The 17,745-nt window shown below is 45.4% G+C and overlaps 1 protein-coding gene across 1 annotated transcript in view; it reads left to right on the top strand.

The window, feature by feature from the left end:
* Nucleotides 1–87: 87 nt before the first annotated feature.
* Nucleotides 88–17,745, top strand: part of METTL9 (methyltransferase like 9) — a 28,105-nt gene continuing 10,447 nt past the window's right edge. Inside the window, exons 1-4 of the mRNA XM_033166833.1 lie at nucleotides 88–537; nucleotides 4,891–5,081; nucleotides 10,420–10,629; nucleotides 14,163–14,347. Coding sequence (XP_033022724.1) covers nucleotides 205–537; nucleotides 4,891–5,081; nucleotides 10,420–10,629; nucleotides 14,163–14,347 — 919 coding nt within the window. The 5' untranslated portion in view covers nucleotides 88–204. The remainder of the gene's footprint in view (nucleotides 538–4,890; nucleotides 5,082–10,419; nucleotides 10,630–14,162; nucleotides 14,348–17,745) is intronic.

Below are 17,745 nucleotides of genomic sequence, written 5' to 3'. Positions count from 1 at the left end.
TGCGCCGCGCCATGATTGGCCGAGAGGGCGGACAGAAAGGCTGGGCTCCCGCCCGCCCGCCCGCGCGCGAGCGAGCGAGCAAGGCGTTCTCTCATGCGGGTGGGTTGGGTTGGTTGGTGTCTCCGGCCATCCCGTCCGGCCTGGGCCTTCCTCCCTGGGCTCTCGGGTTCCGGCCTCGCATGTATGCATGTGTGTCTGTAATGTATGTGTGTGCGTGGATGTGCGGGCACTGAATGGGGAGCTCCGCGCTGGCTGCCGCCGCCGCCGTTGCTGCAGCCATGGAGAAAGGAGGCGGTGGTTGCGGGAGGGGGTGATTCAGCGCCCCTTTCTTCCCTCTCCCCCCCACAACCCCACCCCACCCTCATGAGACTCTGCCTGGTCTGGCTGGGCTGCTACACCTTGTCTCTGTGGGTGCTGAGGAAGAGGATGTGGTCTGGGCCTGCCAGGTACCTGAGGAGCCCTTTATCCAGGTCTCTCTACATGAATATGATGGGCAGCCACAGCCAGCCAGCCCCGGGCATCAAGGAAAACCACCAGGTATGGACCCACCAGCAGGAGGAGCAGTACTTCTAGGCCCCCCACCACCACCCAAAAACCTTTTTGTGAGGGGGGAGGGGCGGCAGGAGGAAGAAGGGGGAGGGGTATGTTTTGAATGGGCCCCACATCCATCGCCTAACCCGCTCCCCTCCCCCCAAATAGGGAAGGATTTCAGGGTTTGGGATGTAGGGTAGCTTCTCTTTCATATTCATCTCTCACTTCTTTTGGAAGCGTGTGATTTGAGGTGAGATATGATGTTGTTTTGGGGGGAGAGGAGGAGGAGAATAAAAAGGTCCTTGAGGAGAGTTAACCTCTGCTCCACTGAATACACTCCATTCCCCGCGCAACACACGCACAAAAAGAAGATTGGGAGAATCTCTCCATACTTGGCCTAGGAGACAGACAGAGAGAATATGGACACATCCGGGTGAGAGATCAGGAGAAAGATTTGTGTGTGTTGTGCTTTGTGCATTTAGTCTGTGCGCAAAATAAAGGAGGGGAGGAATAAATCTCTTATGGGACATCGTTTGGTTGTCGGGGAGATAAGCGAGCTTCTGCTATTTCTGTGGGTAACAAGACTGGCTCCTTTGCCCCCCTTTGAGTGCAGGGCAGGAGACTTTGGAAGAGCACATGCTACTGGTGAAAGGTGGGGATACAGGGGTGGGGGGAGGCGAAGCTGAAAAGTTTCAAGGAGGAGATGAGGATTTACTTGGAACGTGATGGGACAGGGAACAGAAAACTTAACGTAGTATAATTGTTCTCTTCCTTTCCCTGCCTCAAAATATTCTGAAGTACAATTGGGTGAATTTGTGCTGAATGTGCAAAATATATAACAGCGGGGAGGAAACACAATCTGTGTTCAAAAACAATAGTTCTGGCCATGAGGCGGCTTTGTGGCTTTTATAAGTATGAGCTAAGCAGGCATGGGGAGTTGCTAGGGAAAACAAGGCACAACCCAATTTTTGTATGCTTGTACCTGTATAGACAAGACTTCTGCACACACTTAGAGCTGAAAATTCCAGCAGTACTGATTGCTGTGCTGTTGCAACCTCTGCTCTCTCTCATCTTTGATATATGATAACGATTCCCCTTTGTGTCCATTGACAGTATGGGATGGATAATTTAGCAGTCCATCCCCAAATGCTGCCCTTTCTTTAGAACTCACAATAGCACTCCCAAAGTTTGTTTTCTTCTCCTAACTCCAATACATTTGTCATCACTTTGTGTTCTTTTCCTTACCCTTGTGACTGGAAACTTGTTTGCAAAACCTATGTGCAGCCAGCCCATCAATCCAGTTTATTGAACATGACACCTGCCTATCCATATTTCTGTCATTGCTTCCTTCCGTCCTGACCATATATTTATTTATAAATATATTTTTAGCCTGACATTCCTCACATGATCCCCGGGGCATTTTACGACCTGATTAAAAATACATCCGTTTGAAACAGTTAAGAGCAGAGAAAAACACAGTGCTAAAATTCCATCAAGAGTTTAGTCACAAATTGCATTAGCCAGTCTCCCATAACACCTGGGTAAATAAAGTGGCCTTTGCATGGCACCGAAATGCCATAAGCATCAGCACCAGACATGTTTCCAGGGGTGAGACATTCCATGGAGTGCCACCACGGAGAAGGCCTCACTCCTTGACAACACCTGATCTTTTTCCTCTCAGCGTTTTTTCATCTGAACAATCACAGATCTAGCCACTGAAGTTATCTCCCATCCTATACCTGCCTTTCATTCCCACCTCTAATAAGGCCCTCATGTTTCCTTCCTTCCCCAAGGACAAATGTTCTGCTTTGAATTGATGCATGTGGCCTTACCCACCTCTTTTCGCTGCAAGCAAAGTGCAGCCCAGTGATACTGAATAATGTTGCAGTTTGACCTCCAAAACAGAAAATGTGAACTTGCATAGTAAGGTTGAAATACTCTGAAATGTATGCAGAGAACAGGAATCAGTGAAGCAACAAGATTAAAGGAGCTCTGGAGTGGTAGTGTGCAACAAGTTAGGTACATTTTTGTAATGTATTATGCATGGCTGGAAAGCTCCCAGGCATGCTTCTGGAAACTTAACACCATCGTCTGAAATCTGCAATATTTTTCCAGTAATGTGGTTGTAGGTAGCTTTGGGCTCTCTGTTAGCATAAATTGATGACTTCAGGGAAGGAATGCTAGTTTGATATGCTGGCATTCAACCTGGAACACTGCGTACAGACCACTGTGCTTTATATCTTAAAAGCCAACTGGAAAGAATGGATTTGTGTATTAAAATACCCAAACCGTTTTAGATTCTTCCTTTTAGCTCTTTTGGTAGAGTAGGGTAGCAAGATTGAGAGTTGTATAGCGCTCGTTTCAAAGCACAATATTTGAATTGTTTGAGATATAAATATAAATTGTTTGTTAATAGTGCCAGTAGGTCTTGATATATGAACATTTATATGCATAAGTATTTTCAGGCATTGAACACGGAATGGCAAATGCTGGAATGTTGAAGTTTGAGCTGCGAGATACCACTGCCACACCGATTAGATATTATTCTGAACACAGTTGATTTTAGGTGAATTTTGCAGTCAAAAGCCAAATAGTTGATTGGGCCAAGAGTGTCTTAAGAGCTGTCTGCTTCTGTACAAGCCTGTCTGACCCTTAGGGGAGGTTCTTCTTTGTGTACTCCCAACTTGAGGCAAGGCAAGTGATGAGTGAGGATGGGACACTTTCTGTTATTGGCACCCCAACTGTAGAATGCCATCCCCAGCCAGGGCCAGTCTCATGATGCCAATTCCTTTGAGCTGTAGCTTACCGCTTACTGAGTACAATTTTCAGCACCCCTAACTAACTACAGTTCTCCGGATTCTTTGGAGGAAGTAATGTATGGTGTGAATATGACCTGAAAGGCATTGACTCGCAGGGTCACAGCCGGAGATCCTCATCACGTGATCCTTCTGTTTACAAAATATGTGCTTTTCAACTAAGCTACCATCCCTCCCCAATCCGAAGACAGTGTTAGAAACTGAGATATGAAAGCTAGGAGCTAAATGGCACCTTAAACCTAGGTTATGGGTGTAACAATGGAATGTCTAGGTGAGCCTTTTTATAACAAGAATACAAAGCTGAAAATGAATGAACTGAATCTAAAATATTATGTTCATTTTTCATATGGTCTAGTCCTTCCGCTGCCCACCCACCTAATATTCTTAAGAGCGACTCTTCACCAGTCTCCAGAGAGTGGCTGGAAGTGGGGAGGCAGAAAAAGGTCCTCCTTTCCTTCCACTCTGCAGTTTTAATATGAAATTTTAGGCGCAGTACTGCACCCAGACCTCAAAAACTCACACTAATGAAATTCCCTATCGCAAAATGTGCCTAGAACAATGGAAGTTTCCAATACTGTCCAAAGATCATTCTCCTTTGCTTAAGCCTGGCTTGGCAGTGCTGACTATGGCTGGGCGGTGTTAGATTTTGAACATCACGATCTATCACCAGCCAGATATCGTGGTTTGGCGATGTTGAAACAAGCTGCATTTGGCCCCAGCCAGCTAGACACAGGGGGAATCGGCCGCTGCTCTTGCCGCTGGACCTGGGGCCCTTTCACCGCAGCGCTTCGCAGGCTAGGGCCAATGCTGCTCAGCTGGGGGCAGGAGGGCTCCCCCCACTTCAGCTGAGCGAGCCCTGACACCTCAGCAACATCGGGCTTCGCTCAGTTGTGGCGTAGAAGAAGTCTTCCCCACCCCATCTGATGGGGTGGAGGGAGACTTCTTCCAGCCCCCAACCTGAGCGATCTGACACCACAGCAGCATTGGGCTTTTCGCAGCTGGGGTGTAGAATAAGCCTCCCACCCACCCCAGCTGAGTGATCCGATGCTGCTGAGGCCTCGGGGTCGCTTAGACGGGGGTGGGGTGCAGTTTCACAGAACCCCCACCCCACTGCCGGCTTGGGCAAGCTAGCGCGGGCTAGGGGCTCTGTTAAACGCTTGGCTGAAGGAAGCAGCAACCAGGTGCCCATCTGTTGAGCAGTTTAAAAGATGTGGAAGGGAGGACCAAGCACCTTTCCGATACAGCTTGTTCCTCCCTCTACGCCATATGAGGGCAGACCGCAACGTTGGTTTCACTCAACGGTATATCACTGGTGAAACCGCCGTGCTTCCGAATCCCTCTGCTAGCAGCATCCCCTGGATGAAGCTGCGCTGCTAGCAGAGGGACTCAGGAGCAGAGCGGTTTCACCAGCGATATACCACCGAGTGAAACCAGCATCACAGTCTGCTCCTCATACCGGTCCTGGGCAATATGTCGATAATATCGCCCAGGCCTAGTGCCGACATCTGAATAATGATTCTTATCCCTTTTCCTCCCCCTGCAGTGGTACGTGTGCAATACAGAGCAGCTGTGTGAATCTCTTCAGCCTATCTTTGTCCAGAGTTACCTTGACCAAGGAACACAGATCTTCTTAAATAACAGTATTGAGAAATCGGGCTGGCTGTTCATTCAACTCTATCACTCCTTCGTGTCCTCTGTTTTTAGCCTGTTTATGTCCAGGACGTCTATCAATGGGTAAGTGCCAAGTGGGAAGTGGGAAGTGGCGAGGGGGAGGGTGTGTAAGTCTCAAGCTTAGTCAGAAACGTTCTTGCTTCTCTTGGGCGGCTTGACTTTTGCACCAGGGAAGTCCACTTCCAGATCCTAGTTAAATGAATTATCTAAGTGTTTTCCTAAGTGGTGCCTTATGAGATGACTCAGGGGTAGCTATGCCACGTGATTGCCCTGGTTTTTGGAGGGGATCAGGAATTGTCGCTTTGACAGTGCAGCAACAACTTTTCCACGAAGAATGAGCATGCGTCTTCTGATTTGTCCATCTCATTCAGGATCCTGCTTCCTGTATCTTGTTTCCAGATGCCTCTTGGGAAGCTCGCAAGGAGGACATGAGTCCCTTAGAGACTGATATTCTGAGAGTACAGGTGAAACTCGAAAAATTAGAATATCATGGAAAGGTTGATTTCTTTCAGTAATTCAACTTAAAAGGTGAAACTAATATATGAGATAGACTCAAGACATGCAAAGCAAAATATGTCAAGCCTTTATTTGTTATAATTGTGATGATTATGGCGTACAGCTGATGAGAACCCCAAATTAACAATTTCAACTTTGGGGTTTTCATCAGCTGTACGCCATAACCAACACAATTATAACAAGCAAAGGCTTGACATATCTCGCTTTGCATGTCATGAGTCTATCTCATATATTAAACTCCAGTAGCTAATGAAAACAATTGCTTACATAAATGGACTTTTCCACGATATTCTAATTTTTCGAGTTTCACCTGTATACTGTCGCCATGGCTAATAACCATTGACGGCTGGTCCTAACAGCCATCATACCTTGTAGCATGTGGGATAGCTCAGTTAATATTGCCTCCTGGTATCTTGCTCGCGACCGAGGCTTTTTTTCAGCCGGAACTCTCAGGAAAACAATTCCGGCACCTCTCGGTTGGGCGCCATTGCCATTCTAAGAGAGCGAGGAAGGTGTTTGTGGTGGGTTCCGGCACCACTTTTTCTGGAAAAATAGCACGATTATGACATTTCCAGCAGGAGCGACTGGCGAAGAGGGACATTGTCATATACCTGGCCTCCTAGCACTGGCGCTGCTGCAGCTTACCTAGAGGGGGAGAAGCAAAGAGGCAGAAAGGTGGGCTCTGCGTGGATGTACCAGTGCGAGTGCTGGATTGCCTCTGCCAGTGCAGCCACACAGTGCTAACCCCCACCCCACCCCCTTATCCCTGTCTTTCTCTCCACACTGGTGCCAGGGGAGCCATTTCCGATTTCTAGAATTCCCCCAAAGGCAGCATCTCTGCATGAAACATTTAAGTGCCTGCTTAAGACATTTTTGTTCAGACAAGCCTTCCTGGAGATGTAGAATGCTGAAATGTACTTTAATCTCTTTTTGCTTCCTGTTGATTTTGATTATTTTAAATAGCACTTTTAATAATTGATCATTTTAATATTTTAATCCTGTTTTTTGTAAACAGCTTAGAGGTGTTCCAGTTGTGAGTGGTGTATCGAAGTTGTGAATTAAATAAAATAAAAAATCCCAGTCGAGCCGGAGCATTTCAACCAAAGCAGTTCTCTTTGCTTCCAAACTCAAGAGGAGCGTGCTGTAAAGCTTTTGCTCTCAACTTCTATATATATATCAGTGTGTACAGATGGAAGCAGGAAGAATGGTATTTGATCAATAATCAAATGGTTCTCCATTCTCTTCAGCCTAGGAAGACTGAAGATAGCCAAGTTCATAATGGAGTTGCTTGTCTTGGAAGGGTCTGTTAAAACTGGATTTTCACAGGGAACTTGGAGCAGATACTCAACATGAAGAGAGCTGCCCTTTAGTGTCCTTTGAAACAAAAACGCCAGTCCGTTTGTACACTTTAAGGCCACCTCCTCTGCTTTGCCTGAGCTGACAGACTGAACTAAAATGCAACTGGAGCCCTCAACCAGACTTTACTGTAGGAAAAGCTTCCTTAGAAATGAGCCCATAACTAGGCATTCAAGCTGGGTAAAGACTTAAAAAGCTGCTTTATTGGTGGAGGGGGGGTCCTCCAGATTCAAACAGAACAGTGATACTGAGGAAGAGACTACCGCTACCCAATCAGTATTCTTGAAATTACATGTACACGCTACTGGCAGAGGTAAAGGGGGGTGGGGGGTAGGCACAGTATTAATCGTTTCCCCACCCTGTGACTAAATCACACCTCAGAAGGGCAACTTAAAGTAGGAAAAGTCATGAGGGAAAGAATTATACTGTTCCAGCACTGCAGCCTTAATCTAATTCCATCTACCCCAGCTGCTTTCAGGCTGATCGTGGATTTTGATCAGAGATCGTCCACATTATTATTATTATTATTATTATTATTATTATTATTATTATTATTATTATTATTTGAATTTATATACCACCCTATACCCGGGGTCTCAGGGCAGTTCACAGAATAAAATCAAGATACAAAACCACAAAATACCTTGTGGCTCCATGCTAGGTTGCTTACCCTCTCCAGTTATTCTCTCTTCCCAACCCTCAGACATCACTCCTTCCTGAATGAGAGCTCTATTTCTGCCGCATCTCTGAATGGCCAAAAAATGAAAGGCTCTTAATGCCTTTGGTGTTTTGTTATGCTGGAACGAAAGTACATTGCTTAGGAGGGTGTTACGGTTGAAAGATATTTGGTTAAGATTCACACTAGACCTTCCTTCACTACATAAATAAGTTGCTGTGTTGTGCTGCCGTAATTAAAACATCAGATTCAGCCTAGAGTAGACCCAGGTTTCGATTCCCCTCTCAACCATAAAGGATACTGGTGGGCCTTGGGCTGTTCACACACACTCAGCTTAACTACCCCACAGGGCTGTTGTGAGCACATACATACATACATTTGTATGCAGCCTTTCCACAGTTCAAACTGTGTTGAAAGTGGCTTACAGCATGAAAAAATACATAATTAGAAACATCCAAAAGCAATCATAAACAAGACATAAAACACACCAGAAAGTACACAAGTGCACAACCAACTTGAACAGTTTCTGCATAAATCATAATGAAATATAAAGATACAGAAAAATTCACAACGGCAGCAACCTCTCCCCAACAAACTCCCCTAAACGATACCCTACCGCAAGAGCCTGTTCAGCAGCCTCAGCTTTTGTAGTTGGAGTCAGTCAGGCCCTCCCAAGCCAGGTAGGAAAAGGCCTGCGAGACGGGGAGCAGGTTTTCCAGGAGTCACCCTTTGCTGAAGATTAATCACTACCTTAGGCTCCTTGGGGATAAGCAGATACTTAAGAACCTGGTTTTAGTTGCTCAGAGCACTGGACATGCACACACAGTGAAACAAACCCGTAGTGGGGGAGGGGGCAGTATTTCCTAAATTCAGGTTGAGCTAGGTGGGAGCAGTTGCTTTGGGGAGACGTGCGTTAACACCTGCCAGGGTGGTGTGCCCAGCTGCTTGAGAGCTATGCATCCTGTATCCCAGTCATAGATGCAACCCTGGCAGTCCTTCCCATGCATTTGCACCCAGCTGCTCAGTTTCCTTTAGTGCCAGGCCCTCCCAAGGACCCCAGGCTTTATGTTTTCCTTTGATGCATGCCTGACTCTACATCCTCTACAGCTGAGTGAAGGAAATACCACGACTCTCTCTTCTTTTTTAACACACCCCTTTTACACATTACCCTGCTATACAGTTTGATCTGAGCTGCTGCGGTTTCAATGAGAGAAGAGAGAGAGAGAAGAGGAATTATGTCACGAGCCAATCATATTTCTCAGCTAGACATTTTCTGTGGGGTGCACAGTCGACTGCCGTGCATTTCCCCTTGTATCCCCGCTGTTTTTGCTCCAGTCCAAAAGGTTTTCGTTGCTTTGAATGCCTTCTTGCGGCGTCTTTAGGAATAATGCCCTTGAGCCCATTTACGTGAGGGATGCTCAGATGTACTGCCAGGGGGTTGGTCTTTAAAAAGTGAATGCCACTTGCTTTCATGTTTTTCTTCCAACGCCCGTTATAAAAATGGCAGTTCCCTCTGGACCATTACATTCCATGCACATCAGTTCATTTTTACTTTTTCCACTTTTTATCTGCTCTCATTGTCTTCACCAGCCGTTCTCTCCTTCCCATGTCCTCTCTCTTGATCATGATTCTGCTCTTTGCAGCTGGGACTCGCTGGCACCGATCACCTTTTTACCCTTCAGCTTGGGCTCCTTCCTGTAGTTGACCTGACTAATGCATTGCTTCCCTCTTGTGTCTCTTGCTAACCAATTATTTTCTTTCCCCCCTGGATTCCCTCCCACACTCCTTATTCTTTCATTCACTTGCACCTCTGGCACAACTACTGTAATCTTACAATATAGACTTCAAAGTGGGACAAGCAGAGATGCCATTGATACAATCCACAGAGACCCCAATTGTCCCTGCTGCAGATTCCTTAATGAATGGCTCATTTGCCATTCCACCTTCTTTTCCATCACACAAGGAAGCTTCGGATACCTACTGTGGTCTTCGCTGCTAGTTTATACCGTTTTAAAATATTAATCTCCTTTCCCACTGCTCTTAACGATGTCATCTTCAGCATCTCTTTCAGTCTGTTTCTTCTTCTATTCTTTTACATCTTCCTTGTCACTCTTGTCTTTTTAAAGCTAACCTTTTTTGAGTCCTCTTCTCTATTGCCTTTGAATCTAAAGTCAGCATGTAAGGCAGGCAAGTCCAAAGTCCGTTTCAGGGGCCTAATCTGGCCTGCCGGTTGGTTTAATCTGGTGCTTGTGGCAGTTTATTTTCTGGGGTAAAATCGTCAAAAAAAATCAAAATCAAAAACTTCAGTCCTAAAAAAAAAGCTCAACTTTGGTCGACCCTCACGCATGTTCACTTCATCAAATCTGGCCCTCTGAAAAAAGTTTGGACGCCCCTGATAAGGCTTCATAGCATAGCAAGTTGGATATTGAGTAGGTGGAAAGTTGTCTCTCTTATTTGGCCAGGCAGCTTGTTGTAAAGTGCTGCAGTTCTTCACTAGGCAACTTTAAATGCTGGTTAAGGGCCAACCCAGGTCAATCCCTATCTGCACAATTAATTTAAAGCAGTATTGTACCACTTTAAACAGTTGTGGCCTCCCCTAAAGAAACCTGGGAACTGTAGGTGTTAACGGTGCTAACAATTGTTAGGAAAACCCTGCTCCCTTCACTGAGCTACAATCCCTAGAGTTAACCTGGAAATAGGGACTGAATGTTAAACCACTCTGGAAATGGTTAAAAGGTTTCCCATCGCTATGCCTGCACTGGTTTGAAATTAAAGAAATGTTGTCTCCACTTCCTAAATTTTGCCCACTTCATTCATAAACAAATAAAACCTCATCATCTTTTAACATTTCAGGTTACTGGGCAGAGGTTCCATGTTTGTGTTTTCACCCGAACAATTTCAGAGACTGCTTAAAATAAATCCAGACTGGAAATCCCGCCGGCTTCTTGATTTAGGAGCAGGAGATGGAGAAGTCACAAAAGTCATGAGTCCTCACTTTGAAGAAACCTATGCTACCGAGTTGTCTGAAACTATGATTTGGCAGCTTCAGAAGAAGAAATACAGGTATATTGCTTGCTAAGTGGGCTGTGTGTTACGTCGGTGATATGGTCTATCAAAGCATACAGGCTGTTACAAGATTTCTATCTGATACCGATAATCATTTCTGCAAATTAGGGAAGATACTATCTGTTTGCTTTAAAAAAAAAATCTCATTAGGATTTACAGTCGTACATTGGAAGTCAAACGGAATCCGTTCCGGAAGTCCGTTAGACTTCCAAAATGTTCTGAAACCAAAACACGGCTTCTGATTGGCTACTGGAAGCTCCTTCAGCCAAGCGGAAGCTGCGCCAGACATTTGACTTCTGAAAATTGTTAGAAAACAGGAACACTCACTTCTGGTTTTTGATCGTTCGGGAGCTGACAAGTTCCAAGGCATTTGTCAACTAAGGTACAACTGTATATCCTGCCTTTCTGCAAAATATCCTAGGTGGTTATTCAGACATGGGGCAGTGGGTTAATGTGTGTGTTTCCCTTGTGCTTGCTGAAAGGAGGAAAGCTGGGCAATAGCCGTGTTGTGGTTGTAGTAAAAAAGGTAAGGTAGGTAAAGGACCCTTGGATGGTTAGTCCAGTTAAAGGCGACTAAGGTGCGGCGCTCACCTCACTTTTCAGGCTGAGGGAGCCAGCGTTTGTCCACAGACAGCTTTCCGGGTCATGTGGTTAGCATGACTAAACTGCTTCTGGTGCAGTAGAACACTGTGACAGAAACCAGAGCGCACGGAAACGCCATTTACCTTCCCGCCGCAGCAGTACCTTTTTATCTGCTTGCACTGGTATGCACTCGCATTGCTAGGTTGGCAGAAGCCGGGTCAGAGCAATGGGAGCTCACCCTGTTGCGGGGATTCGAAATGCCAACCTTCCAATCAGCAAGCCCCAGAGGCTCGGTGGTTTAGACCACAGCACCACCCCGCTTCCTTTGTAGTTGTAGTAGTGCAGCTGGGACCTTGGTGCCATGAGGCCAGCAGCAATCAAGACTCTTGAGTCACAGGCTGCAGAATCTCCAGCTAAGGAGCCAAACAAGGAACCGGGCCAGCTTTAGGGCTCTAAGCCTGTTGGTGGAGAACAGGAGTCCACTAGGCCTGAGGCTGTCAGAACAACTGCCAGGGCTTGTAAGTCCAGAGTCAGGACCCTCACAGGTATCAGAGCCTGAGAATACAAAGGCTTCCCACAGTACCTCACCAGTCCATTGATACAGGGAGCTAAAAAGGCAAGAGGCTATGGAGAAGTGCCAGATGGTTGGCCCTCTAAGAATCCTAAGGTTATCCTCAAGCGGTGGAGCCTTGGAGACGTAGTCTAGCGGCAGAGGCTTAAAGATGTTCTGTCTGCTCTCAACCTTCATCAGAGCAAGTTGCTCACCTGGAGCTATGGTCTGCAAATCCTGGAGCGTGGTCTGCAAATCCTGACCTGCCTTGCTGCTTTGAGATCCAGCTTCAAGCCACAACAAGACACAGGGGTTGTTGACTTACTGCAAAGGAGATCTCTAGTGTCCAGTTTAGCCTGAATTACCTTTGTGGGTCTCTTAACTTTTAACTCTTAGAATTTTTTGTTCCTCCTTCCTTTCTCTTGCCTGCCCCTCTGCCCGCCCCCCGCCAAGAATTAAAAGCTGTGCCTGCAGTTGGACAGAAGCTATAGCTTGTGTTTTGCAGGATGACTGTACCATGATGTTTTTAAAAATATCCCATTCTTATTTTTCTGAATGAATATAACGAAAACAATGAACATTTAGAACAGGTATCTTCAGCCGTTTCAGACCCAGGATCCACTTTTAACCCAAGCAAGCATTTGGAGACCCATTTCTTTTTTTCTTTTTTAAATTTATTGTCAAATTTAGCAAAACAATTGTCAATCAATATAATCAATTACATTTCCCCCCTTTTTTATTCCCACCCCTCCCCCCCTCCTCCATGGAGACCCATTTCTTAAACCTTTACCATATATGTGCATTGTTGTAGTGCTCCTGCTGTGACCCACTTTGGATCAGGCCACGACCCACTAGGGCAGACATGGCCAAACTTGGCCCTCCAGTTGTTTTGGGACTACAACTCCCATCATCCCAAGCTAACAGGACCAGTGGTCAGGGATGATGGGAATTGTAGTCCCAAAACATCTGGAGGGCCAAGTTTGGCCATGCCTGCACTAGGGGGTTCCGACCCACCAGTTGAAGATCAGTGGTTTAGAGCACATTAGAAGTATGGCCATCAGAATGCATCAAGCAGGTTTCCTTTCAGATACTTTGGACCGGGGTCAGCAAACTTTTTCAGCAGGGGGCTGGTCCACTGTCCCTCAAACCTTATGGGGGGCCGAACTATCTATCTATCTATCTATCTATCTATCTATCTATCTATCTATCTATCTATAATTTTGCATTTGTTTTTTTCCTTTTTCGCCCATGATAAATGTATTTTTATTAAAGATTTTCTTGATTTACAATACTATGTACAATGTCTGTCTCTCGTATTTTTCCCCCATGTAACATTTTTACAAAACAGTTTCATTTGTTGAGAAATTAGGAAGAAAGGGGGGAAAGAGGTGGATGGGGGGGTCGGGTGACAATGTTTCTATTTCACTGAATATATGTAGGGTTTGGTGTCAGCGTTGCTTGTGCAGGTTGTCTGCTGTTCACTTGTGTTCCTTTGGTGGTGAGAGAGGTTGGGGTTGGCCTAGGGTGTGATTGTTCATTTGTGGTTGGCTGTGGTGGTGGCCAGACTATATTTTGAAGGGGGGGGGAAATGAACCAATTCCTATGCCCCACAAATAACCCAAATTATCTGAAGGACCCCAGATTGGGTAATGCTGTTTAACAAGTGCAAAGACCTGTTTGGCTTAGGTGAGTTTCTGGCAAAAAGATGCTTGTGACTGGGAAGTTGTAAGCCATACTCCCTTTTCTTTACAAATGAGAGAAACTCATCTTGTTTTGATTGGACCCTGACAAAGGCTTCTATTATGTGCCAGCTTCTCCAGACCCATTATTTGTCAAGTTCTGCTGTATCAGCTGTGGCTGGTATAACGTGTTCAGGTTTTCTAGTGTCTGGCGATTTCAAGACAAGCGGCAGCTAACAAAGTTATACAACCCCTTTGTATAAAATTGTCATTTTAGAGTTTATTGCAAACAGATAATAATGCTAACACTGGCTCTGATGGAATTATTGACTGTATTACATCTGCGATCGTGACAGACACTCTAGGCTGCAACCGTTCTGCAAACTGACAAGTTCCTCTGCGGAGAATATAAAGGTCCTGTCTTGTTTATTCCCTCTTCAGCATGTACCCAGCAAATTGCTGTTCATGTGATGAAATTTTATTGGAGTAAGACGTACAATGTTGATTTGTAGATCTCCCACTGCAAAATAGATGCTAACACTATAAAGCCCACACTCCTTTTGCAGAATCATCTGCATAGTGGCCTAGGCTTAATGAGCAGAGGTTAACCCATTATTTGCTTACTTTGCCTCACATCATTGTAGGCAGAAAGAGAACAATCTCTCCATGTCTGGTTGTAACCCTCAACACTTTCCACCCCACCCCCTCCACCTATACAGAGTGCTCGGCATCAACGAATGGCAGAGTACAGGGTTCCAGTACGATGTCATCAGCTGCTTGAATCTGCTTGATCGCTGTGATCAGCCATTGACTGTATTAAAAGATATTAGAAGTGTACTGGAGCCTACAAGAGGCAGAGTCATCCTGGCATTGGTTCTGCCCTTTCATCCGTATGTGGAGAATGGTAAGTGTTTAACAGCTGATTGATGGGGGGTGGGAAGGAAGGAAAGGGGGACTTCCTCACTCCTGCAATTGCATGAGAATCTGTTCTGCAGGTGTGTCCCAAGAGCAGTTTGCAATTGCAGACAGCCTGCCTAGAATCCATGGGCGCTTTATGTCTTGCTTGGAGTGGCATGGCTGGCCTCACTTCCACGGTCGCTCCCATGCTGCTCTGAAATCTTAACATGTATGTATTTCATGTTTAACATGTACAAGTGCAGCCAAACCACATTCCCAGAGCTGTATGGAAACAACAATGGCTCCACGTATGTAAAGTGCTTCTTAGGAGGACTTATTTAGAGGCTTCAGCCAGTCAGCCTGTAGTCAGAATAGAAGGCTGGACCAAGTTAATTTTTCAAGGAGCAATACCTGGTTGAGGTTATGTCTCCACACCCAAAGAACTCTGGTTGTAGTTGCAAAGGAACCTACTCCACGCATGCACCAAGTTGACTTTTATAATAGTTCATTTCCCCCCTCAATACTCTCTCTTTCTCTCTGTATGTGTTTGTGTGTGTGGTTCTGAGTTTTTGTTTCGTTCTGAGTGTGTGTTTTTTAAAGTTTATTTAGTCTTAACTAAGTACAAAAACTCACATATCCAGCATTTTGGTCAATAATAACCAAAGGAAGGAAACTAAGCTTACAGCCTGTTTGTCGTGCACAAAAGCTACAAAGACAAATCTTAAATTTGTAGGGAGTCTGTTCTTCCATGGAAATAGATACCCATACCTCAGCATCATACAGATGACAAATTGCAAGAAAGTACTTTGTGTGAGTCTGACCAAACCGCAGGAGGCAGTGGAAGACAGGAGTGCCTGGCGTGCTCTGGTTCATGGGGTCACGAAGAGTCGGACACGACTAAACAACAACAACAACTTTGTATACATTCAAATTTTGGCAGTCGTGTTTTGCTGGGGGTGGGGGGAGTTAACATGCAAGAAAAAGAGAAATGAGGTGATGAGAAAAGACTTGTTCTGGCTTTGAAATCCAGTCTTTCTTCTTTACAAGTTCAGTTTCTGCATTACCTTCTATTCCCACCCTTCGTTCATCCACTCATGAAAAGTGGGGAGGATGTGTTGTCTCTCTTCTGTCTTTCTTAAAAGAAATATGTAAGCTTATAAATCATCATTTGTGGCAATAATATATCTTGTGAGGAAGAGGTACAGTAGTTCCAAACTGGTTTGCGAGAAAAGCACAAACCAAAGTTTCCTGGTTCAGACAAAATGCCAAACTATAGTTTGCAACAAACCAGGATCTGTGGTTGGGAGCTGATGGTGCATGGCAGGGGAAAGGGCACAGCCCAGAGACTCTTTCTGCACACTATAGTTTGGGGTTCCATTTGAACCACCACAACAGACCTCTTAGCTTTTGTATTGTTTTGAACTACATATGTACAAAAGTAGAAACATTTGACTCCCCATTAATTTTGATAATATGCCATGTTGACAAAGAACTTTTTTTTTCTTGCTTGAGCACTACTGAGGAGTGTGCACAGTTGTTGTTGTTGTTGTTGTTGTTGTTGTTGTTGTTGTTGTTGTTGTTGTTGTTGTTAGTATTTACCAGTATGCCCCATCTTTCTTGCCAATTAGGATTCAGGGTGGCTTACAAAATTTAAAACAGCATTATAAAATACAAAGCGATAAAAACAAACTAGTTAAAAACAACAATTAAAATACAGCAGAACACATTCAAAACCAAAAATTAAAACCCACTTTGCCCTGACCGCAGCCCAGTGTCTGCACTTCCGTTTTCAAAGTCCTAGGAAGCTGTTAGCTTGCCGGTGGAAGGATAACAAATAGGGAGCCAGTCTAACCCTTTTGGGAGGAAATTACACAGTGTGGGAGCAGCCACAGAAAAGGCTCTCTCTTGTGTCACCACCAACTGTGTCACTGATGTCGATGGGACTGAGAGAAGGTGCTCACCTGAGGATGTTAGCACCCGGGCAGGTTCGTGTAGGGAATTACGATATTTCCTGTAACCAGGGCTCAAGCATATAGGGCTTTATAGGATACAGCCAACACTTTGAATTGTCCCCAGAAACGAACCGGTAGCCCGTGAAGTTGTTTGAATGACGGAGTAACATAATAATAATGCTCTCCGCAACCGGTACCAGTCAGCTGTTTGGCCCAGAATTCTGGACCAGCTACAGCTTCCAAGTACTTCTCAAAGGCAGCCACACATAGATCATGTTACAGGAGTCCAAGTGGGGCGCAACTAAGTCATGCATCACAGTGGCCAGATCCGAGAAGGAACGGGCGTAGTTGGTGCCTGAGTTGTAATTGTGTAAATGCACTTCTGGTCACTGCAGCACCCAGGTTCGGGGCAGAATCCCAGAAGTACAGTTGTATGCCTGGAGATGCTTCTTAATCTCAGATGTGTTGCCAGTTTTGAGGGGACTTTGGGCAAAGTGCCCTTGCAGGGGAAAGACAACACCGCCCTGGTTGCTCTTCTCCTTTCGTACCTTGCCCTGGCTGCTTCCCTACTTCCTTCCCACAAAGCCCTTCCCTGGTCGCTCTGCCACTTCCTGCTTTCTCCTCTACTGTTCCCTGCTCTGTATGCTTAACAGGCAGCAACAGGAAGTGGTCTCTTAAAGGGAGAAGAAAAAAAAGCAGAACTGGGGAAATTAAGATGTTTCGTGCAGCTTGAACCTCAGCAGGTCTTTTCCTGCATAGCAAACCCACCCAGCTACTTAAAGGGGATACTTAAATAACTGTCATCAGCCCTAGTATGTGCCCTGGACTGCTTGTTCACACCATTCTCCACCATGGACCAGTGCTGCTGTTTCTGGTCCATTTAGGGGGAGCCCCCATAATATAGCATGCAAGACCTAGGCCCCAGAGTCTGTGCTTAAGCTGGCCTGAGTTGTGAAATGGTTGTCATTCTTGCATTTTCCATATCTTACTTTGCAATTCTACAGTTCTGTCTCTCTTTCTCTCTCTGGACTTGTAACTTCTCAGGATTCCCAGGGTGTTGCTGTTTCTCTCCCACACCTTTTTTTTTGTCCAGGATCCTGTTTGGTAAGAGTACAATAAAACTTAACGCAACTTCCTGGCAAGGAAACCAAGCACATACTGGCATTTGTTTCCTCATGGTTCAAAGACCAGTGTTTGCTTTGAGATCAGGATGCTAGATATGTGGGCCTCTGAAGTACAAGATGGGCTCGCCTTTTGAAGAGGCACTAAGCAAAGAAGGGTGAGGGTGGGCGAGAGAATGTGGGGAAGATGGAAATCAATGAAGGGAAAAGGACTAAAAACTCAAGGGCATTTCTGATGAAATAGGTTGTATTCCCTGTTAGCCCTTGCTCAAAGTAAACCCTCTGAAATTATTAATTCCAGTTCTAGGCAGGTCCTGGCAAATGTGTAAATG

The sequence above is a fragment of the Lacerta agilis genome, chromosome 13 (assembly GCF_009819535.1).
Source record: "Lacerta agilis isolate rLacAgi1 chromosome 13, rLacAgi1.pri, whole genome shotgun sequence".
NCBI classification, from domain to species: Eukaryota; Metazoa; Chordata; class Lepidosauria; order Squamata; family Lacertidae; genus Lacerta; species Lacerta agilis.
The sequence above is the reverse complement of the archived record's forward strand: the minus strand, read 5'-3'. Positions and strand labels throughout refer to the sequence as shown.